At 41.5% G+C, this 25,426-nt stretch overlaps 2 protein-coding genes across 3 annotated transcripts in view; one reads left to right on the forward strand and one right to left on the reverse strand.

Annotated features, from left to right (window-relative positions):
• Positions 1-1,151: 1,151 nt before the first annotated feature.
• On the reverse strand, positions 1,152-11,706 carry prkaa2 (protein kinase, AMP-activated, alpha 2 catalytic subunit). The gene is made up of 10 exons (XM_026158371.2): positions 11,525-11,706; positions 10,194-10,335; positions 8,288-8,381; positions 5,981-6,125; positions 4,346-4,433; positions 3,926-4,150; positions 3,367-3,529; positions 2,870-3,208; positions 2,541-2,667; positions 1,152-1,536 (listed from the first exon to the last, which is right to left on the reverse strand). The coding sequence occupies exons 1-10, from the start codon at positions 11,622-11,624 to the stop codon at positions 1,286-1,288; spliced, it is 1,674 nt and encodes a 557-aa protein (XP_026014156.1). The 5' UTR covers positions 11,625-11,706; the 3' UTR covers positions 1,152-1,285.
• Positions 11,707-14,506: 2,800 nt separating this feature from the next.
• The window catches only part of plpp3 (phospholipid phosphatase 3), a 28,128-nt gene continuing 17,208 nt past the window's right edge, over positions 14,507-25,426 (forward strand). Inside the window, exon 1 of one of the 2 annotated variants that reach the window (XM_026157713.2) lies at positions 14,507-15,015. In XM_026157713.2, the coding sequence (XP_026013498.1) occupies positions 14,877-15,015 (139 nt within the window). In that variant the 5' untranslated portion in view covers positions 14,507-14,876. The remainder of the gene's footprint in view (positions 15,016-25,426) is intronic. The other variant, XM_026157714.2, reaches the window with a different exon arrangement.

A 25,426-nucleotide genomic window follows, 5' to 3' on the forward strand; every position in this document is an offset into this window, starting at 1 on the left:
CTTACTTAAGTATTTTAACAAGTTAGAAAAAAAAACTGGCCACACCAGCCAATAAAAATAGTTTTAAGATCTCACATTAAGCATCTGTCTCAATTTCTAAGGGGTATCTGCCTAATTTAAAAGCTTAATAATATAATAATAAAACAAAATGTTAGTTTTTACCTAAAAACAGCTATAATGCCTGTCTTTATTCAGCTTACTACATATGTGACTGAACTGAACACCCCTATGATAACTAAGCAAGTGTCTAAGTGTCTTCATTAGGGACTTGCATGTAAAGGGATCTGTTGGGTGTGTTGCATATAAAAGACTGCTTTAAATAGCAGGGTGGTTGAATGCTTTGAAATATATCTGGATATCCCCCCGAAAAAAACCCAAACTCTTGTAAGATGGTCTGCATCTGTCTTCAACACCAATGCAACACATACTCGGCGTCATGCAGAGCATCATTCTACTATCCCGCTGTCTCAAAGAGCTTCGCTACTCATCTACAATCAATTCAAAATCAAGTAAAACTATGTTGAAGTAGTAATTAAATTAAAAAACTATAATGCCTAAAAAAACCTCTTAAAAATAAATATGGGTCTGACCGCTAAAATATAAATCTTAAAGATGTATAAAGTAATTTATTTGGTATTTCTCTGTCAAACTTTTCAGCTACATAATGATTGTAATATAAATATAATACAAGGATAACAAAATCTTCCTCATAAACAACATAAATAAAAAAAAATAGAATTTTACATTTTGCGATACTCTCTCTGACACGATTTAATGTCGAGTTTAACAACTTTGCCTCAGTGAAGATTTAAGACCAGATGCAAAACTGACCTTTGATCGGTGGTACAGTGGGTGAAGGAAATTCAGCAACTGATAATCAGCCGAAGATGTTTGTGGGAGAAGTGACAGTGAGCTTGAGCTTTGCTGAACTCTGACCACTCGCTTCTCACTTTACAGGCCTCCACTAGTTCATAGATTCCCCTCAGCTGCAGCCTGATGTGTAAGACATCAAGACTTTGACCCAATGACTGTCAAAACAAGAAATAATAACCCCCACTATTTTACCCCCTCATTCTCTCTCTCTTCATCCGAGGCGAATGCCACACCTGCCTTGCCATTTACATTTCCAATCGCTTCCCCCAATCCAGTAAAACAGAACAGATGGAGAAGAGACAGAAAGAAGAAGTCACTCCAAACATCTACACTCCCTACATCCTCGATCTGTGATTAGCTTAAAAACCCCACTGACATCCAGGTTACAGTGACCTAAGCAAGTCAGCAGGGCTCAGCGTGCTAGCGTAGTGATCAGACTGGCACACATTTCAAAGAAGTCCATGGTGTGTGATCCCTGACGTGGGGTGAGCAGATGGGAGCTACCAGACAGGGATCCCGGGAGAGAGGAGCTGAGCTGGGGCAGATCAATCGCTGGGGTTGCCGAGTCAATGCTCAGTCTGGGCCTGTGGAGACCGGCTGTGGAACCTGACCTCTGAGGAGTGGATGAGCCCGATTTAAAGCCCACTGCCTCGATGATGTCATCTAGAAGCACAGCAACAGCAAATATTAGTAGTCATTCATAAAGTAACTACTACGTTAACTTTTGTTTTATTAAACTTTGTGAGAAATATCTGTGAGACAGTACACAAATCAGTCCAGCTATTTCGAACCAGTGCTAAATGCTAAAAGAGGTCATTTAAAACAAAAGACACAAAGCTAATGGTACATTTTGTCTTAAAAACGATGTCAATGCATTTTTTAATAAGTAGTGGTCCTCTCTTCCTGAAGTGCAATTCTGTGCTAAAGCAAGTACAAGATGACTCATTCACCTGATTTGCATAACCATAAAAATATATATCTGTCATCTAAATAATAATGTCATCTATTGGATGTATGAAGTTTCTTATAGCCTCTTAAAATATTTTAGGCTTCAAATGACGTGATATTAAATCTGTTAAATTTTTTTAAATATAGTTACGTATCCTCAGAAGAAGATTTAATCTCATTATTGACAAAAAGAGTTAATATTATATGCACAATCCAAGACCAGAAATCTCTGCAGTGGATGATTTAAATGGTCTAAATGTAAATAATAGATCACAGACACCCATCTACTGAGCATCAAAGGCACCGGTGAGGTGAGGTGTCTACGCAGAAAGGATACTAAAAGACATCTTGCAAGTAATACATTAGTACCAACACACTTCAAAACGGTTTCTTTCCTCAGGCTGTAGGATTGCTGAACCCACTCTCAACGCTTTAACATGAAAAAGGAGCTTTTTCATAAAACAACTTTTTTCTTTTTTTTATGTTTTGTGACTACAGCTGCAATTTTCTTAGACAACCTTGTGAAGTGCAGTTCACGCCTTTATTCATTTCAGCTCAACTTTAGAATGACAAAATTAAGGACAAACATCAGCAGCTTTACACCTGCACAAAGGCCACGCATGTTTTATGATTTGGAAAATGTGTATTTTATTTTGGTTTTAAATTAGTCATGTATTGATTGTGACTAGATTGTGAAACCTGCTTAATGTGTTACTAACCATCAATGCTCTTGAAGTCAAGGAGGTAGGATCTGTTGTCCACTTGATAGAGCTGCAGGCTCATTTTCACCAAGTTGCCTGTCACTGGATTCTTCCTTCGAACTCGCAAATGGTATGGGTTCACCACCTGACACACACACACACACACACACACACACACACACACACACACACACACACACACACACACACACACACACACACACACACACACACACACACACAAAGAGTCAATAAATATATAAATAAATATTTTAAAAACAGCCAAAACAGAGACTCTGTTTGTGTGGGGTTCTTTGCAGTGATGTGCTTTATGTATGTATAAGCACCTTCCAGTCAAAGTTTAGCTGCTTCATAGCTCTGTACACCTCAGCCATGATATCATAGGGTCTGCTCTGACTCCTGATACCCAGGTGCCACTTAGCCTTCTTCACTGCCAGTGGTTTAGGCCGAGTGGTGTTGAGAGCATCCAGAGGACAACGCGACTTTGGGCTGTCAGCCAAGAGCGGAGGCATCCTCTCTGGGTGAGGTTTAACTCCAGGGGGCAACGGCATTCCCTCCTCTATAAAGGAGCCCTGTGGAGGACTGGACGCCAAATAGAATTCACTGGCCTGGGTCATGATGCGCCTGTTATCTATGATGAGGTGATAGGCTACGGATAACTGATCCTGCGTAAACAGAAGGATGACGAAAAATAAAGTGAAGACCAATAAGATAATTCACTCCCAACAGACCATTATACTACTGAAACCTACAAACGTTGTTTACAGCTTTCATGATTTCATCAAACATAGAAAACATGTACTAGAACAAAGTCAATGAGCACCTGTGGGTCTCCACTGTACAGGCTGGTCACAACCTCAGATTCAGTGCATTCAAACTTTTCGCACACTTCCCTGACAGCCTCTTCATCAAGAACAGTCGCATCATATGATGGATCCTCTGGGAAAAGGTAGCCTGGTAGGTCCTGCTTAAACCATTCATGTTCCCTATCAAAAAACATTGATCAACTCAAACGCTTCATCCCAAACTCAATACTGACATTATCAGACACGCAAGGTATGACTTTTAGCTTGCTTCAAGCTGGATTATCAAACAGAGGAGTCTGTAATAAAATAATCCTGTGCCACATTACAGAGCTAACAGTTATAAAAGAGTGGACAGGGAACTAAATATTTGACATATTGAGGAAAGAAAATAAAGCTATAACTTGAGTTATAAAGCTATGGCATTTTCTTTTGTGGCAACATTAGTTAAAGAACTCTTTTTTTTTTTTAAAGAAAAAAAAAGATATATGAAGAGAAACATACAGTATAATATTAATAAAAAAGTGTTAACAATATAGCTAAAGGAGGCCTCTGGATTCAAGACAGTGGGGTCAGTACCTGATGTCTTTGATGGTGGCTCTCTTCAAAGGATCCACCTGCAGCATGAGCATCAGCAACGAGGCCACAGAGCGGGTCAGATACTCTGGGATGTAAAAGACACCTCCTCTGATCTTCTTAAACAGTGTGGGGACATGCTCATCATCAAAGGGCAGGGTGCCACACAGCAGGGCATACAGAATCACACCACAGCTCCAGATGTCAACTTCTGGGCCTGCATAGAGTCTAACAGAGAGATGAAAGGATGTGACAGTTTAAAAAAAAAAAAAAAAAAAAGCCAGATGCTTAACCACCAGAAACGCTTTTTTTCCACAGTGATTTATAGGTTAATGGTTAAACGGTTTGTTTATGACTTATCCCATGAGGCAGTTAAAAAAATAGTTGGTTGTATGATCACACACAAAAAATAGACGTACAAACCTTCCTGAGATGACCTCTGGAGCTGCATAATTGGGTGAGCCACAGCTAGTTCGTAGGAATTCTCCATCTGACATCATGTTTGACAGTCCTGTCGGACAATCCCAGTTAAATGGCAAGAGAACATTAATATCTCTCCGTCTTTATTCTTACAGTAACAAGCATAACAACAACAAAGCATCTTAGTATGGAGATGAGCGACCAGCTGCCACCAGAACAGCTTCAGCTTTAGAACTCTTTTAAGGTGTTCAAGTACCCTCAAAAGATATTTCATCATTTGGTGGAGATGGGGGGTGGAGAGCAGTGAACCTATATCATTCTATCAATTTTCTTAATTTCTAATAATGGACAGATATATTTTCTTCTTTCCATTCAACTTAGGGTTTCAAGGGAGTGAAACCTATCACTGTCTATCTGTCATGTCTGTGACAGAGTGCCAGTCCAGCACAGAGCTGGCACAACGAGAAAGACTAGTCATACTCACCCCTATTGCCAATTTAGAATCACAAATTAACCGACAATCATGTCTCTGGAGGCAAAACTTCACACAGAAAGACCCAAAACAGCACAGTATATGACTATGTTTTCCATCCTCATGAATCCAGTCAGTGACCACTAATGGCTTATAAACAGGGTACTGTAATCCTTAAAGCGACAACTCTAGGAGTCAGGATAGAAATGTTTCATCCCAGGATGAAGTAATAAGGCATTGATTTCTAGTGACCCTTTCCTCTAAAAGAACAGAAGGGCTAGTCAAACCCTGCCAGCAAAAAGATCCCAACAACACAACAGATCTCCAGCACCCCTCCTCGCACGGGTCAAGGGTTCAGGTTTTTCCCCTAATCTGTCACCTGTCTGCAGGTTAAATTTGAACATAGCCCAACAGGGAGTTACACACTGCGGACACTACTGAGACCTTTATCCTTCTTTACTCTCCAAGACACTAAGCTCTAAACACACAGCTCGTTTAATTGGATGAGCCTCTCTCTGCCTACCAGGGTCTCTGCCAAACATTAAACGTCAGACCCTTTGTGTTGTGCTGACCTTCCCTTTATCTTTTATCCCTGGTCCCTTAACACTCCCTTGCTCTGCTTGCCAGTATTTTTTGCTCTCAGCCAAAACACTTCTCCTGCTGTACTCCACTGCCACACCCCCCCTTGATTCCTTCCCTATCAGATGACACTGGGCCTCAAGGCTTCCTGCCAGACTTGATATGAAACCTTGCCGTTGCTAAGGGATGTCTCTCCACCCCACACGCCCTGCTGCGCATAAGGGCCCTTGTGTGTTTTTGAAATATTTCTCTCTTTCATGGTCATATTACATCAGGATTTTTAACTTAAATTGCAAAAATTAAGGCCTTAACTGATAAGAGGCATTCTCAAGTGAAATTTTCCTTATCATTTAATAAAGCTAAAAGGTGCACAATTAGATTTCACATTTTTCTTCAAGTTAACAAAGTTACTGCATGTGTTGAATCATAAACAGCTGTCACTTGGCTTTATTTAAACTATGTAATTTTACTCTGTCACCCTAAACAAACCTCAGTATTTTATCTGTCCTCTTATCATGAATTTACAAAAGATTCTATTGTCAAGCTTGTTTTTATGTCTCCCCCTCTAGCTATAACTGTTTTCTTACCAAAGTCTGCTATCTTGGCATTCTTATTGGCATCCAATAGGACATTCTCAGGTTTGAGGTCTCTGTGAACCACCATGTGCCGGTGACAGTAGTCTACAGCTGAGATAATCTGCTGGAAAAGGCGGCGTGCTTCAGTGTCCTCCACCTGAAAGACACAAAATGAATGGACTTGACTGATCTGAGTGATGATGTTCCCTCTGATCTACAAGTATGCAACTGGGTCAGTTGCAACAGGACCCAACTTTAAAAACATTTCTAGCAGATTTTGTTGAGCCAGTGCAAAAAAAAAAAGCACTAACATTTAGAGTTATTATGGAAAACATTCATTTACTGATTTATTAGAAATGGAAAACATTTCAGACTGTGTTTTCTACGCATGTAATTAATTTAAGATCAATAATAATTAGCCCATTTATCTCTTTTAATTGCCCTTAATGACCTGAGGGAATAGCTAGCTTTGTGGATGCTAAATGTAAAAAGCTAGTGATTTTAAATAGTCTGGTTTTCTAAACTGTAGAACGCTGCCTACGGACTAGTGGATAATGGGCTTTAACACAAAAGGTAGTGACAACAGAGTTCATGAAAAGAGAAAGAAGCACAAAAAAGATCAAAAGATTAAAAAAAACAGCAATAAAAGCAAAGACAGTGGACAGTTTCATTGCTTTTAACACTAGTTTCACTTCACTATAATGAGTGACTTTGGCTCGCTCTCCTTGGCAGAAGCAGGACTAAAGGACCAACAATAGCACAAACATGTACAAGAGTAGAAGTAGTGCACATTCTGGATGTTTCTGACCCTGGCGACATAACCAGGTAAGACATGCAACGTTCTGCAAAGCTGTGTGTAGGTGCTGTGTGGGACTAATGCATAACCATGCAGTCCATTAAGAGTCACGCTACTTCAATTTCAAAAGGTGAAGTTCATAAACATCAATAGAAAACTATGAATGGCTTTACTAGACTTTACTAGGGCAGCTTTTCGTGACTCGCAGTTCAAAATAAACCATATTTATGTCATACTAGGCCTGTGGAACCTATCAGTTAATATGATGTCTGAAACAAGCCATTTTAGCCATCTTTACCCTCATTTTAAACCAACTTTCTTCTGATTGGTTGCCCCTCAATCAATCAGAAGAAAGTTGCCCCTCGGGCAGCACGGTGGCACGGTGGTTAGCACTGTTGCCGCACAGCAAGAAGGTCCTGAGTTCAATTCCAACACCAGGCCGGGGTCTTTCTGTGTGGAGTTTGCATGTTCTCCCCGTGTTTGCGTGGGTTCCCTCCGGGTACTCCGGCTTCCTCCCACCGTCCAAAGACATGCAGCTTGTGGGGATAGGTTAATTGGAAAATCCAAATTGTCACTAGGTGTGAATGTGCGAATGAATGTGAGTGCGAATGGTTGTCTGTCCCTGTGTGTTGGCCCTGCGACAGACTGGCGACCTGTCCAGGGTGTACCCTGCCTCTCGCCCTGTGAAGCTGGGATAGGCTCCCGTGACCCTGAAAAGGATAAGCGGAAGCGAATGGATGGATGGATGAATGGTTGCCCCTCGTAAACAGAAAATATAAGAAATGTTTTTTATGCTCACAGGTAGAGCTTTGTGCTCTAGAGACATCTGCTTTCATTGACACCCACAGAGCTAAGGGCAGAAAAAACTGCCTGAAATTAAATGTTTAGACGAATCTAAAGCATGAAACTTTGGCTCAAAGGAATTACTTTCACATAAATTGACTTCATCTAAGTTTTTTAAAGTTTGCCCATGTTTAACATGAGCATCCACTATTACAGTGTAATACGATGTAATGTATACATGACAAAACAAGGAGAGACGTTGTAAGTTGCACTTGAAAACAGTGCACATGTTTAGGAACATAGTTTAAATGTACATTATAAGTTAATTAAAATATAGATACCTACTCAAAATGACAGTAGTAAGAAGATATATTTAAAGCTAAAGCAAGACCATACAGTTTATAATATATATAATGTGAAGGATGTGGATTTAAATAATGTGAAAAAATACAGTCAACACAAAGTTAAGTATAAATACACTCAGCTATTTTTAACAGCAAGTCTACTTGGATTACTGCACAACCCCAGGAAACAAACCATCATCAGATTTTTGCTTGATATGTTTACCAAATATATGCAACAATTGCTATTAAACTGTCAGAACTGTTTAACCAGTCAGGCTTCTGTTTAGTCAGCTAACCATGCCACTGGATAATAAAAGAATTTCTGATGATTCATTGACCACTGTACTCAGCCAGGCTGAAATCTACCAGCAAGATAATAGAAGAATGTCATCTTACCCGTCCATTCTTGCAGATGTAATCAAACAGCTCACCTCCCGACACATACTCCATAACCATGAAAAAATCTGTCGGGGTGCTTATGACCTGGTACCTGACAACAACAACAACAACAAAAACAACAACAAAAAAAAAAATGTATTACAATGAACTTTTAATACATTTATTAGTTGATTTCACCTTCTATCTTCTATTTTCACCTTTTATTCTCAAAAATTAAAAAGTGAGATCACTTAGACATGTCCCTTTTTTATAGGTAGATTAATTTTTAATCAAAATAACATTAAAATAATTAAAACTCTTGTACCTGACATAGTCAGTAATGGAATCATTAATTAGAAATTACATGTTTTTAATTGAATTGCTTGTCCAGTTTTTTGAGTATATCAGGAAAAGATTATGATGGGCAAAAGACATTAGCAGAAGGATATATGGCTTTTTCTTTGCAACTCTGCCTACAAGGGAGGTCTCCGGGAGCTGCTTCTTCACTGCTGATCCCAGAAATAGTATTTTGTGGTTACCAATTAGTGAAGCTGCCAGTTTAGGACCCATGGGGTGTCTGTTTCTCAAAATAGAGTATCTGATGCATTTGTTTCCTTGCTCTGTGTTGCAGGCCTCTCATTCCACTTTCTATTTAGGTTCAAGTTTTTGTGGTTTTATGTAGGGGGTAGGACACACCTTCCTGTGGCATCTTCAGTTATCGAGCAGGCAAGAGTTGATGTTCCAGTAACTCAGCTAACCAAATGAACTGTTTCTTTAATCAACACAGCAGTTATCAGATGTGCTCTCATATTTGGAGAGGTTTCTTTTCATGATCATTTTTGTAACTTGTGCAACAGGACACAGGAGTCATTGTTGCTATTAAAAAAATCACCAGTCAGTCATATTTGTCATTCATGACATTTCTGATTAATTTACTGGAAATAAGAACAAATGTGCTTTTCTTTCAAAACAAAGACACAGATGGGTGAACCGGAATGTCTAAACCTATATCGTCTACATAAACAATACACAGCATTAGTACACAGAAACAAAGGCACAGCAAGGCTGTGATATTGGGTTGCTTTCATAAAGGTCAGGTATGTTAAATTGCAGGCACAATTTCATGAATGGTTGCCGGTGGTAGAATATAAACTTTATCACAATCTATTTCAATACTGTCAAGCTGGGTGAAGCCTAACACCACAGGGACTATGGGAGGAGAAACATTAAGACAAATAACTTTTTTCTTCTAACAGTTGAGAGTGTGGCAGCTTTTATAGTCATGGTCAGTATGTTAAACTGCTTCCACGTCTGTACAAGAAGTGTACACAGTGTGCATGTGTTTATTACTGTATACGTCTCTGACACTGACTTCCACAGCACTCCAGCTTATGACCTGACAACTCGCATATCTGCCATTGCTTAGAGTTTTACAGTGGACTAACCATAACCCTAGACTAAAAATATCACAAACAATGTTGAGAGGGACGGACAGACATGGACTAACAAGGGGAAAGAGGCCAGGGAGATAGAAGGAAAGAGAAAGAAGGACAACAAAGTCACAGAAAAATCCATGAGGAGAGAGGGATTTAGACATGCTCCTTCATTACAACAATATCCAGCATATTAACTGGAGATTTGTCCTAGCCAGAGCACATTTCTTTATCTAGCTCCAAGCTTGTGTGCATGCACTGGTATGTTTGTGTGTTTTACCTCCTGTGACCCTTGTGGGTATGCTCAGTAGAGTACAGCTCTAGGAAACACATGTAAACAAGCAAAGCATGCCACAACACACAGCAAAGAACCCACGTTACAACAAGCAATAATAAAAGAGAGCCCAGTTATCTCTCTGCAAAGCTTGTCAGTCTTCACTGAGTCTGAGTCTTAAATCTGACAGACGGATGTGTCGTCTTTCTGTACTTACAGCTTGATGATGTGTGGGTGTCTGAACAGCTTAAGATTCTGGATCTCTCGTTTGATCTTCCCCACAACATCGAGACTACGGATCTTCTGTCTGTTCAGGATCTTCACAGCCACTTTATGGCCTGTCAACTGATGCTCGCCAACTAAAAACAACAGAATACAGACATGAAAGAGACAGACCACAGAGGCTAAAAAAATTAATAAAAAATAAATAAATCACATAACCTACTACATAAGCAGCTTGGTGTGGATTAAAAGGGTTACACTTTGATTTGGAGTCCTGTTGCGTAGGAAGCTTGCACAAAGTAGTGAATGAACTGCGTTTGTTATATTGAGCTTTTGCTCTCTTTTGTAACCCCTATTTTCTTTCCATGCGTTTGTTTATAGTGTTGGAGCTATCTGCCTGCTGGAGGCTCTGAAACCAAGCTGTTATTGCAGCTGCCAAACACTGCACACGAAACTCAGAGTCAGATACGAACTGGGGCATGAACTGCTCCACAACTAACACACAAGCAGTAACCTGAAACGAGCAAGCATTACATACACACACACACACAGTCATTTTTTATTCTTTCACACATGACTTTACACAGATTTTCTCCTAGTGGTTTGGAAGTGTGAGCAAAATCATTTTCCTTGATGATGATGTTCAGAAATAGCCATGGTAGCAAATGTTTTTAGCAGCACACGCAAGAAACAGGCGGGGTGAGCATAGAGTTAAAGCTCACAAGGTCATGCTGAGTGTCAGAGAACTAGCGAAGGCTACCCTAATAATAATCTGTTATACGCATCCTATTGAAGCTTTAAGATTGTTTAGGGTTTGCTCGACTTGACAAGCACTTAACAAGCTACCACCGGCTAGCAGAGAATAACACATCGGACTAGCTTGCAAAATTAATGTCAGTTCAACGTTAGGTTCCCACGGTGGGTCAAACGGTAAGCTTCAATCGTCCTTTGTCGCCAGACAGGGCAAAGGACAGCCACCACCGCGATATACCATAATAATGCGAGTGTGACTGTGCATCTCTATGCATCCAGGTTTTATCACCTGCCATAGCTGATAACAGCAGCTACTGAAGGGGGCTTCGGTGAAAGAATTTGACTTTGAAGCGGTCAGATTCTCAGACTACAGTACGTTTAAAATCCAGTCTGTTGCCGTGGTTAAACCGCTCAACTACGCCAACTGCTTCACTGACCACCAGCAAGTTGAACACGAAGCGTTAAAGGGGTGGTAGGGGAGTGGGGGCACAGCGACTACTTGGCATTAACTACTCCAACTGAAGGCACAAACGTACACATGAAGCCTGGCATGACACAGAAACAGGACTTAACTCTTCACTTTGCCGAATGTCCCCACTCCGAGCGTGTCGCCGAGGATGTAATGGCCGATCTTTACCCTGCCTTCGTGTTTCTGTTGTTGCCTCTCTGCCATCTTCTCCGTTACCGACGGCTTGGCTCGCTCGGTGAGGTGGGAGAACTGCCTGCCTGGCCTGTGCAGCGCACGGGGGGGCGGGGAAGAGGGGGGGGGGCGGGGCACTTCAGAGTGAAGAACCACCAACGGCGGAAAACGCGCGCACGCACGCGAATTATCCCTCCAAGAACCAGGCGCACTCTCCCACCTACCCTGCACGGAGCAACCAACAGGGTGTTATGTTGAGTTTAGTAGCCCAGTCAAATACTAACCCTCACGGTCTAAATATATAGATGTGTGTATATATATATACAGTGGGGCAAAAAAGTATTTAGTCAGCCACCGAATATGCAAGTTCCCCCACTTAAAATGATGACAGAGGTCAGTAATTTGCACCAGAGGTACACTTCAACTGTGAGAGACAGAATGTGAAAAAAAATCCATGAATTCACATGGTAGGATTTGTAAAGAATTTATTCGTAAATTAGGGTGGAACATAAGTATTTGGTCACATCAAACAAGGAAAATCTCTGGCTCTCACAGACCTGTAACGTCTTCTGTAAGAAGCTTTTCTGTCCCCCACTTGTTACCTGTATGAATAGCACCTGTTTGAACTCATCATCTGTATAAAAGACACCTGTCCAGAGCCTCAAACAGTCAGACTCCAAACTCCGCCATGGCCAAGACCAAAGAGCTTTCGAAGGACACCAGGAAAAGTATTGTAGACCTGCAGCAGACTGGGAAGAGTGAATCTACAATAGGCAAGCAGCTTGGTGTGAAAAAATCAACTGTGGGAGCAATCATCAGAAAATGGAAGACATACAAGACCACTGATAATCTCCCTCGATCTGGGGCTCCACGCAAGATCTCATCCCGTGGGGTCAAAATGATCATGAGAACGGTGAGCAAAGATCCCAGAACCACACGGGGGGACCTGGTGAATGACCTGCAGAGAGCTGGGACCAAAGTAACAAAGGTCACCATCAGTAACACACTACAACGGCAGGGAATCAAATCCCGCAGTGCCAGACGTGTTCCGCTGCTGAAGCCAGTGCATGTCCAGGCCCGTCTGAAGTTTGCCAGAGAGCACATGGATGATACAGCAGAGGATTGGGAGAATGTCATGTGGTCAGATGAAACCAAAGTAGAACTTTTTGGTATAAACTCAACTCGTCGTGTTTGGAGGAAGAAGAATACTGAGTTGCATCCCAAGAACACCATACCTACTGTGAAGCATGGGGGTGGAAACATCATGCTATGGGGCTGTTTTTCTGCCAAGGGGACAGGACGACTGATCCGTGTTAAGGACAGAATGAATGGGGCCATGTATGGTGAGATTTTGAGCCAAAACCTCCTTCCATCAGTGAGAACTTTGAAGATGAAACGAGGCTCGGTCTTCCAACATGACAATGATCCAAAACACACCGCCTGGGCAACAAAGGAGTGGCTCCGTAAGAAGCATTTGAAAGTCCTGGAGTGGCCTAGCCAGTCTCCAGACCTCAACCCCATAGAAAATCTGTGGCGGGAGTTGAAAGTCTGTGTTGCTCAGTGACAGCCCCAAAACATCACTGCTCTCGAGAAGATCTGCATGGAGGAATGGGCCAAAATACCAGCTACTGTGTGTGCAAACCTGGTAAAGACCTATAGTAAACGTTTGACCTCTGTTATTGCCAACAAAGGTTATGTTACAAAGTATTGAGTTGTATTTTTGTTATTGACCAAATACTTATTTTCCACCCTGATTTACGAATAAATTCTTTACAAATCCTACCATGTGGATTCATGGATTTTTTTTTTTTTTTCACATTCTGTCTCTCACAGTTCGAGTGTACCTCTGGTGCAAATTACTGACCTCTGTCATCATTTTAAGTGGGGGAACTTGCACAGTCGGTGGCTGACTAAATACTTTTTTGCCCCACGTGTGTGTGTGTGTGTGTGTGTATATATATATATATATATATATATATATATATATATATATATATATATATATATATATATATATTACTCATATTTCGTGAGTAATTACTAGTATGGGTTTTTCTTCTTTATTCCTAAATGCAAAATGTGGAGTTCACCACTAGATGGCAGCATACGTATGATTCATCAATACTCAATACCTGGTATGAGTTTCGGATTTCTTTCTACTCCTATTGTTAAACATACGCAACAAGCAAGCAATATTTATTTATATAGCCATTTGCCCGGACAAGAACGGCATCGAAAGGAATCTAGGACAAAACAACAATGTGAAAAAAGAGGAAACGGGAATACGATGAAAATACACAAAAAAACACAAGGCTCGAGCTTCTCAAATTGGACAACAAATAGTGTTCGCTCACCAACATATTATATTACATTATGTTATATTATAAGATTTTTTTTGTATTAAACATAAAATCGTCTGGAAACAGAAATTTCCTGAAGTTAAAAAGGATTAAAATCACGAATTACAGACTTCCCGTCTTTGTCTCTGTATGGAGACTGGACAAATATATATAAGGTTTCGACACATTTTTCACATGAAAAACAAATATCAATATTTTAATTAACATTTGAACTTTAATTGTTGCAATATTATATTTTTGTTCATCTTTTAAAATAAACACTTTATTGAAAATTAAAAAAAAAAACTCTAGCACTATATACTGGCACATATTCTCTTTATTTTGTCTGTCCAAGAACAAAGATTTTTAATAGTCTCAACTCAAAAGCGCTTCGGTTGTTTTGCGCCTGTTACCGTGAGTAACCGCTAGGAGCAGTTTATCCGCAACGGTGGTCAGTCCACTGCTGGTCTCCACTCTTCCAAGTTTTTCAAGCAGGGATGGAGACGATTACTCGTTAGCAGAGAGAGGAGGAGGGCTGCTGTGGGAACTAAGAGAGCGGGGGGAGGAGGAGGAGAAGAAGGATTGATATAACAAGAGCGGCTGTCGATGCGCAACGCAAGTCTCACTCCAAGTCTTTGAAACAAGACAGATAAAGGGGAGCGGGCTTTCCATTCAGTACCAGTGCAGGCAATTTTTTAAAACTAAGTTCGTGCCGCGGGTCAGTTCTCCATTTAGCCTACTACTCATCTGACTTTTAATTATTTTGTAAAACTGAAATACGAGAGAGCGAGTCATAAACAGATCAGAAACTCCGAGAGAGCTGCGAGTTGGGAAGTTTGTTTCCCGTTGCTTTGCATGACATTTCTTCCAAGGACTTGAGAGCCTGACACAGTTTCTTCATAGACCGTGCGGTGTGGGATTTTGATCTGAAACGGGGACTCATCAAATGCAAAATTACATGTATGAGAAAGCAATGGCTCAAGAAACAAGGAACGGAGGAACCTCTACGTTAAATAACAACAATGGTGTTGACAACAGTAAGAAGAAGGTGCTAATAGTGCTCGATGTCTTCTGCCTTCTACTTGGTAAGTTCACACAGATATGTTTACACGATGCTTTCCTCTCTGTTACCATTTAAACTGCGTATCTCACATCAGCTTTTGTAGAGTACATGCAAAAAAAAGTGAAGACAGAAACTTCTGCACATTGCACTCACAATAAAAGTCATCTTTAGAATAGATAAACGGTGCCCGCCTTTTCTCAAGTCTGCCAATAAGAGTATTATCATTTTAAAAGTATTGCCCGTTATCTGACTGCAAAACAACTTCAGCTGCTACATCCCCTTATCATCCAGTACCAACGCAACACCCCCGGGCAGTGGAAGTGCCGAATAAAAAAAAATCAAACAACATTTCAGGAGTTCGCACTTTTAATTTTCTTTAATTCACCCCAGAATCACAATCAGTTTGTAAACTGAGAAGAAGAGAAAACTTCTTTTCTTTGTTGTTGTCAAGACAGGTGACTAGCTTCTCTCATCGGAGATAACTGTCACCGGGTAATATACTGATCATTTCAAAGTCCATGGAGTGTCACTGTAATTGATCAGTTGTCAACATGCCTTGGGCATAAATATTTTCAAGTGTTCTAACCTGCCCTTAAAAATAGCCAGACAACACCCACCACTTCCCCCAGTCTGTTCTCTGATAACGATGATCATCTGACCCCAAATCAGATGAACATGTTTATCAGTCCAGCTAAAGCTGGCCATAGGCTGAGTTGCAAGGTGACTGAAGTAAAAATCAAAGTGTAATTAAAATACTGACTAACAGCTCACAAAACATTCCCCAAAGCTAATGTCACATCAGGGTTTTTTTTGCATTAGCTCTCATTTGCTCCCACAGAAATTTTAATGTGTGTTAGTTCTAAGTTCAGTGGGCATCCCATACAGATTCAGTGTGCTGCCTTTGTGTATGTGTGTCTGGTGTCTGTGTGTGTGTTGTTTTGCTGGTTTGTTTTTGGCTGTTGTCACTGTAGCCCAGTCCTTTTAGTGTTGAGCGCCAGTAACCCCCCCCCCCCCCCCCCTTCTTTTCACACTATTTTCATTCCCCCCATCTCCCCTTTCTCTTTTTTGGAAAAGGATTACGGGAGTTCTGCTTAACTTCTACACATTCACTCCTAGAATCTTGCCAATCCCTGGCCAGCTGCCCCTGATCTCTTCACTTCAAATTACTTTCTTTCTTTCTTTCTGGCTCTCTTTCTCCCTCTCTGTCCAGGGGAATGCGTGGAATAATTGCTTAAGCATGTGTTGTGGTAGGGGAAGGCCTCTCCAATTTGAGTGAGGGATCGAAAAGTGGGACCAGTGGCTGACCGGGCTTTAGAGGAGCAGGTGGGAGACACACCAATAGCGCAATATAAAGGAACCAGTAAAGTACCGATGAAGTATGCAACACTACCACACAGGAGCTGGATTGTATCATCCAGTATGTTACAAATGGTGCACATTAACTCCACATAAGTGCTGTGAGGTAGAAGCAAAGCTCGCTGACAGACAAAGTTTTCCATTGGGTTTATACTAGTTTTCTTATTAAAGAACCCCAGACAGAGATACACTGTTTCATCTGCACTCATATAACTGTAGATGAGCTTTGATCACATGTGGACTGAATTTCCTGCACAAACCAACTTCCTTTATTGGTTAAAGCTCTACAGACAGTTCTCCATTGCCTTGTTAGGACACACACACGCACTCACAGACACGCATGTATGCCTGTAAACTCACACAATGCATGTAAGAACACAGTAACAAATGGTTACAAAGATTCTCCTTTGTTATGCTAAACACAATCTGGCTGCTCAGTGATGATTGGTTGGCCCACTTCAGGGGTTTGGGGGGAGTTGCGGGTTTGGTGCGAGGGGGTGACTGGGGAGGGGGTTAAAAGAGAGGGAGAAGAGATCAGTAGAAAGGGAGGGTTATCAGGGCATCCTGAATGAGGAAGGAGGAATGCGGGTGTGTTGTCGAAGAGCTCAGTGGAATGCTTAATGGTTGATAGCTTTTGTTCTGAGCCTGTTTATGGCTAAAAAGTAGTGTACACTACTAAAACTGGGAAATAGATAAGTATCTCATTACCTTTAATTAGTTCCTATTCTGCCAGCTGGGCTCTACACGCAGAGTCTCTGCAGTTACATCTTCCTATAGGATGTTAATGTGCCCAACTGACACACCCTTAGGCGCAGATAATGAGTGTCTGCATAAAAGACATCTGAGACCATCTATAGCTGCACACAAGGACAAAAGAAAACATCTTTAAATGTTTAATGAAGAAGCCATCCCAGTTGGTTTTGCTGAAGAAAACTGATAATGCAAAAGTACAGCAAGATTAGAAAGGCATTGAAAAAGCATACTCACATTCTCTCCAGCACTCAACTACCAAGACCAGGGTTACGGCATATAGTTTTGGCAGCTGAGTGCAACCGTCATCTGCTGATTTCACTCTGGATCAGGTTCCACTCCTACAGAGCAGTCGAGTTGATTTAGCAATGCTATAAGGAGCGTGCACACAAACAGTATACACTCACTATAAATACACAAACTCGACCGCAGAATTTCGTATTCCCTTTTGGCGACTCACTGCCCAATAGTCTTCTCTTGGCTGTTTGAAAAAAAAAAAATGTTTATTGTGAGAACACTTTGCAACGAGACGCAGACTAGAGCCCTCTGGAACCCAAGCATCCAAAAGTAGTCTCACTTAAACCATGATTAAGTTTTACACAATGCACAGGGGATTATACTTTATGTGTTTGCTTCTGCAGAACTGGTTTGGGATGGAGCGGTCATTTTGTAAAACATAAACATGGATTCATTGACTCTATATATGCTTCTTTTAAAGGATCACGATCTGTCTCCTTATGATGATCTGTGAGGCAAAAAACTATATATATAATGTTTTAAAACGTTTAATTATTGTTTATTGCAAAATTTGGAGCTCTGATACAGTCAGGTGTTCAGCGGTCTGCTTTTCCACAAATCACAGACAGGTAGCCAAGAAGAGCGTAACCTTTTGGCCTCGAGGAATCAGCTTCATAACTGGCCCCGGAGCGTTAACCCTTCTGTATTCGACTCCTGCGTTCCCATCAGCTGCTATAACATTACAGCAGTCAGTCACACAGCCTCTCATTAAAGTCAGAGAGGTTTAACCTCCACCTCTCCAGGCCTCAGCCACTTCAATCCTGAGCCGCTCTACAAATATTTTTGAGAATTTCACAAATTCTTCATCTGGCTGTAGCTCTGTGCCCAAAGACTCTGGATGGGACATCTGGTGCAATTTTGGGAGTAAGTGAACCAGGGGGCATATAGAGTGTGTGTGTATAGTGGAGCTCAGGAAAGGGTGGGAAACGGAAAGGTAGTGTCGGTCGGAGGTGGGTGTGGTTGTGAAATGAAATCCTGTCTCTTTTTTTTGCCTCCTAGTCCATTTCCACATCTATCTCCATTCCTTCCCCGTGTTCCTTCTCTACCGGAGCCAGTCTTCTGTCTTCATAATAGTCTCAGAATAACAAGGGAAAGATCAATAATGAACAAAATAATATTAGAAGAATATTGATATGCATGGATTATACAGTCTGTGTCTGTTAGAAAACTACATTGAAGCAGCATGTGAGTCTATCACAGAGAAATTGAAACACAGGCTCCAATCCAAAGATGCTGACCTTAATCCAAGGGTAAATATTCTCAGGGATTCTGCACAAGTCTTTCAGAGGTGGGAGCTATGAACATGTTCTTAGAAATATATTTGGCTGGGATTTATTGGGATCTGTTTAAGACATTAGGTGAAAGGTCAGAAAGAAAAGAGACTCACATATGATCAATATCTGCAATGCTCTTTGTGTGACATTAGTTACACTCATGTGTCACCCACAGCAGACACTTAATAGACATGCACAGAAGAATATGTCTCAGGACTTAGTTTTGACAGTAATCAGATTGAGTGTTTATTGTGAGAACACTTTGCACATCATAACACAACATAGCTTGATTACTCGACTATACTTTTGTCGTTATGATATCTAAATGTTATCTGTGCCCAGCCTGTGATGAGTGTTTGTTGGCGGCTTCAGGACAAGGTGAGGTTATGGCTCTTAAGAAGGTGACGAGGTGACGAGTGTCCTCTGGCAGAAGATAAAGATCAGCAGATGTCCCTGACAACAGAAGCCTAGGGCTACTATCTCTCCTAGATAAGATGCTAATATAAGTGCACATTTTTGGGAAGATCTATGTTTTTCGTGCATGTTGAGATGAAGAGCACCAGTGGCATCAATGCCAGACAGGTCTGCAACATTTTCCGACTGTCATTGTGACATGCGGTGGGTTTCTGTTGGTGCAAGAGTTAACCACCAAACCCCTGGGGTATGTGCCTTAGCAGGGCTGTGATTAGAGGTGCGTGGGTGTGAGCGTGTGCATGTGTGTCCTTTGGGATTCGGGAATAAGAGAGAGGGCACCCAGAGCTGTCATTAAATGGACCATATAGCCTGAAGGGTGAAGCATTTTGTATTCACTCTGTGGGTAGCATGTGTGAGGCATGTGTGGCTCGATTTATAGACCTGTGTCCCATGTGGCTCCCGTGGGCAAGCTGAAGGCATAAGCTTGACCAATTTGCCTGTAGCTGTTCACACTGCTATACAAACCAGACACATTCATCTCCTTTACCTTTTTTTATACTGTCGCCATCCTGGCACACAAATTGCACAATAAAACAAAGACACCAGCTTGTAGTTTACGCTTTGACAACAATAGTGTAGTAATGCCTCTCATTCTCATGTCTCATCTATGATTATATCCCTCTCATATAAACACTTTTCAAACTGCTTATTTAAGTCATTTTGGATTACTGGGCAGGACCTTACAATAAGCTTTTGTTAGCAGTCAATTTTGAATGTGTTTAAACTTGTGTTTTAGCCTTCACCAAGAAATGTAAATGTATATTTCACAGAATTCTGCATGTGGGCAACAAACATCTACTTGCCCATTACACCCATGGAAATATTAATTCTTAGACTTTCTACTTTTTCCACAGTTACTTTTTTGATTTAACCCAGTGTTTTTCTAGACCCTATTTCTACTTCTATTAGTCAACATGTGATGAACAACAATGGCACTAGCCCTTTAATGTAAATTAGAGCGCAAGCGGCAGATGATCTGAAGTTATGGGCCTCATTAAATCTCTTTCCCCCCCCACAATATCCTTTCTTGGGCCTGCTTCCTGCTGTTACACAGGCCCCTCTGTCTGTCACTTTCTCTTACTGCATATACAGTCTTCTGTATTTGTGTGTGTGCTGTGTGCATCCAGGGATGGGGGTCAGGGCGATTTCTCTGTTTCGGAGAGAACAATACCCCTTTTGATGCATCTCAGCGCTCTTTGTTTCGTTAACAGGGACCAACAGACCAGTGGCAGACTGAAGGAGGATGAAATAGAAGGGAGGGGTAATAAGTGAATGAGGGAGAGATGAGAGGGCGTAAGAAGCTTCTTACTGGGTACTCAAGGTCGCTTTATTATCTATCAGTGGTTTATGGCTGTTGCTGCTTCTAGCTTTATTGTTGACTGGATTGTGGGCTGTAGTGCTTATCTGCTCAGAGCTGTGTAGTAATCAGCTCAGCATCTTTAATGGCACAGGCCTTATCTAAGCTGCAGCCACTGAGCTCTATCCTGTTTACATACAGAGCAGCCCCCTGGCTGAAGAGGATCCATGTAACACTAGAAAACATCATGCTTTACATTTGTACTGTAGCAGCAGTTTAACATCTTGTGTACACAGTTATTAAAAAATGGTCTGGGGTATAAGCTGAGGTGAGCTGGAATGAGAAGACAGTCTTGTGTTAAGTTCAGGGGAGCATTACCCAGAGATAGAAGCATCAGGTTTCAGAGAATCCATAGCCCTCCTCTGCACAGCCAGGCTTTTGTCCCAAGGGGTAATAATGCCATTATGGCAATCGTTGAGAAACGCCTAGCCAGCCATCTAACCAACCAGCCAGATAACGTGATCTGGCCCTGGACGGTGCTCATGTTTCTCTTCATTGGAGCAGCTGTGCATTTGTCTTTTTTGCTGACAGTGCAGCCAAGCATTAAATAAGTCTCCATGACTTTTAACTGATCTTTTTAAAACAAATTATGAATATCCTCTCGCATTCCCTAGTTTCTGATGTGGACCAAAGGTGAATTTCTCTTCATCTCTACAAATGCACTTACAAGCCAAAAGCAACACAGGGCCAGCAGCAGCACTCAGAAGTTGCCCACACAGGTGCCTGCTGGTAAAAGACCCTAGAGTGTGTCCCAACAGATGCCTGTGTGTAAAAAGGCATTTATTCCTGTGAATAAAATCTCTCTGAGTAAGCACATGCTTCAGCCAGCGGCCCCCCGGTCGCTACAGCATTCACACAGGGGGGGAAAAAGGGATTCACTCTGCGCACCACTCTGCTGACCTCAGCCACTCCTGTGTATCTATGTGTGCGTCTGTGTTTGTGTAATTGTGAGCTTTGTACATGCGTGAGACACATCAGCAACCTGTGGAAACAAAGAAACTAATATCTCGAGCCAAACATCTGTATCGGTGCATGTTTGTGCACGCGTTTATAAACGTATGTTTCCTAAACAGTGATTATGTGTATGGTAAAAGCACGGGTGGTTTATATGGAGCCGAGTTTGTTTATTTGGATTGCGAGGACATTTTTAAAGCCCTTTGTGGTCGACGGCTTAAAATTTTTTCAGAAAGAAGTTGGCTGAAGTCGCCAGTGAAACCACAGTAATCCACTTTCACACCCACATAGCCACACACACAACCGCACACTCTCGAAGATACAATACACAGCGTCACAGTGACATTTGGATCCTGTAGGCTATAGTATAATCCTAGAGTTATGTCACATCTCTCACCTATGACCTTTTGCTCTTCCGGGATCTGTCTTGAATGTATGCACACTATCTCTAAATATGTGGAAAGCCTCACATAGTCTTGCTCATGGCTTTAGTGACCTTAAGATAGGGCTAACTGGGTGGGCTTGCCTAACTGTAAAGTGTTTGATGTGTGACAAATTTCAAAACATCCGAGGCATCTGCTTGGCATGCCATTTTTAAAACCTCAGGGGTGACAGTACAAATGATAATGAATATGTGTCCTCTGTAAACACTTAGCTTAAGATTGAGACTGGAATTACTATTAAATAAATTAATAGAAACAGTTAAAAATACACTATGTACCACTGTTTTAATAGAAAATTTGCCACTATGACAAACTGTGTGCGTTACAAACACAGTCTCACTACTGACACACACAATTCCCATTTATAGTGCACATGCACACTGTGTAATTGCAATGTCACTTGCAGCTGGATGAGAGCATTCATTCATCAACAATCCCGGACTAAAGGACGCTCATAAAGAAAGACACTCCTTCTCATTCACACACATATCAAATAACCGCAAGATAATATCTCTCCACACTTCTCTTTAGCAATGTAGGGCACTTTAAAACGTCATTTTACAAATGCAGATTATGTCGTTTAGTATTTACAAATCAGAATTATAAAAGTATTAAGAGTTTCTTCAGTAGCCTGAAAAATATAAATGCTTTGACATGTCCACACAGGCAAAGATCATGTTGTTTATAGGTTTTTAAAAAGTTCCACTTAGTTTAACAGAAAAGAAAACATTTTAACCTGTTACTAATTCGCTCAAAATGTCACAGATTGCTTAAATTGTCCAAAATTTGTTATCGCAGAATCCATGTAAATCTAACCACATATTTAGAGACTGCATTTTGCACTTGGCATGTTGCAATAATTGGTGCGACATGCAGATTTCAGCTACGGAAGTGAGCGGAGCTGCTATCTGATCTGCTAAAATAGAGGTGAGAAAAATCAGAGAAGAAGCGACTAAACAGTTTGATTGATTGACTGTTCAGTCTATAGAGTCACAACCCACTATAGACACTATAGACACTATAGACCCGGCCCTCTCTAACCCTCCTCTGAATTGTCCTTGTTCCCACTCCTTCTTAGAACGAGTCACATATTGCTTATTGAGAGACAGGAGGAGGAAATCCTCCATTAGTGCAGACTACAATACCTTTTCCTCTGCCCTGCTCCGCCTCCCATTTACCTCTCACACTCACTGCTGACAATCAGCATCACTCACTAAAATAACGATATCATTCTAATTTTGCTTCTGAAAGCCATGAAAACCTATTACAATATCAATAGAAACCCAGAACGGTGAGAAAGTCATGAGAACCAAAGTGCGGGAACCTCGCTACCATGGACTCGACATACACGCTGGTGTTCTACAGGGATATTAGTGCAATGTCAAAGGGTATTAACCTTTTAAGCAATGTAGAGCTTTAGCTGGCACTGGAATAACAATTGTTTCCTGTTGTGCCAAGTATAGCCAGGCTTAAGGTAAGAAAAGAAAGTGATAGCAAATTCATGATCATTGCCTTGCAGTCTCAAGGAACTTTGAACTGTATAGTAAAGAAGACTGTTTAAAAACCCTAAATTCTTCATTTTAGCTATGTAACATTTTGATAAAGTAAATCCTTTTTTTTCTTACTAAAAAAATCAGTCTTAGCCCTGCTAATCGAAGCTCTCGCTGACTACGCCAAATTTAGCTCCAAAGCCAATCAAACGGACGCCTGAAGGATAATCTCAGTCACATAAACAAATGCGCACACATACACACTCGATCGCATACAAAGAAAACTACATACATACATTTAAAAACCCCAACCCAACCAAAACGCACGTGGACATATTTTTATCATGTGTTTGTCATTTCCAGCAGGCAGCAGAGCGTGAGCATGTGAGTGGATTTACGAATGGAAAATAAGTCCAGTGCCCTTACTCGCTCTCTCACTCACACACACACACACACACACACACACACACACATACATACACAGGCCCTGCCATGACCTCTGCATATAAACACAGATTCAACCAGCCAAAGGAATTCCTCTCTCTCTCTCTCTGACCTGCGGTAAGTCTTTAGTGGTCTGCAGCGGTTCTCTGAAGAGAGAAGTGCATGACAGGATCTGATAAGACAAATAGAACTGTTCCCAAACTCACTAAGCCACCCACTTTGGTTATGTGTGTGTGAGTGCATTTATGTTTTTTTCCCCTGTTGAATTCTTCATACTTTCAGACCCTCCCTGTCTTTCTCTAGCTCGCCATTGAGGAAATTTTTAGACCCCAATTATTCTTTACATGCCAGTTTGTGTGCTAAAAACAGCTCCTTGGCTTAATAGTGTGTAAGGCTCATTTCCTATCAAAGCACACACACAACTTCTTCAAATGAATGTTTCCTCTGTTTCGGTAGTTGAAGTATGAACTGCATCGTCGCGTAAAAGCGACCTCTTGACAGAACTTGTAAAGCAGTTGTTTTTTTTAATTCAGTGATGCACCACAGGTCTTTGCTAAAGCCCATCCCACTTCTTTCTGTTTCCTTCCCTTCTGTCTTGGTTTTTCCCTCCTCTGACACTCCTCCACCACTTTTCCTCTCTCTGTGGGTCAGCAGGTCTCCCGAAGGTCATTTGCTCTTGGGGAAAAGGGGTCATATATCTTCACGCCACTGTTTGTAGAGGAGGTTCAGATGTGACATAGGGTTAACACTGGTGCGCCTTTGAATTTGTGCTGAGAGTTTCATGGACTGACTGTGGTATGAGGAGAATGCCAACATACAGGGTGCTTTAAGGGCGACAGCATGGAGGGGTGGGTGGGCAGCGCAAAAGAGCCTGGCATCTCAAGGCTGTGCAGCGGGCAGACAGAGAGGCTTTCATGACTTCTCAATAGGTAGTGTCGAGGTGTTCAATTGCTCAATCTCGCTTTACTTTTTCAGTCATTCAGCTGGTCAACTCCCGAGTTTCCCATGGTATTCTCCCATCGGTTTAGCCTTTAAGCACTGGTTAGCTTGTGTGTTTTTGTCTGAGTGTGTCTGTTAAGCCCATGAACTTCTTTCATGCCTCCTCATTAGCATGTGAATCCTCCCTCCACAAGCAGGCCAGCATGGAAGGATGGAGAAAGACAGGAAAGAAGGGGGAAGAAAAACGCAAAACCCCAGGAAAAACAGGGAATGCTGTGAGAGAAACCAGAAACTGATTTTTGGAAATGTTTTATTTTCCAGGCTGACTGTTTACCCAACACACCCCAGTTTATGCCTAGAGTTAACATGTGACGGTTCTCACTTTGTTTAAAGTATCTGTAGCCAAGTTCCCAGGCAGATTATGCTGAAAGTCTTGTATGAACAGAAACACGCTGGAATCTCCTCATCTTAAGTTGTGTTGATCGTCCCGCCCTGCCTTGCCTGGGCAATTCTGTGCTCACCCACATCTCCTTCTTCCTGTTGTATGCACAACATGGTTCTCAGACACCACTGTAGCCTGGGCTAGCCTTGTGTGGGCCCACCAGTGCCCTGATGAATTCTGCATGCTGTTTGTGCAGGTGTCTGCTTCAGTGAC

The sequence above is a fragment of the Astatotilapia calliptera genome, chromosome 23, assembly GCF_964374335.1.
Source record: "Astatotilapia calliptera chromosome 23, fAstCal68.1, whole genome shotgun sequence".
Classification (NCBI taxonomy): domain Eukaryota; kingdom Metazoa; phylum Chordata; class Actinopteri; order Cichliformes; family Cichlidae; genus Astatotilapia; species Astatotilapia calliptera.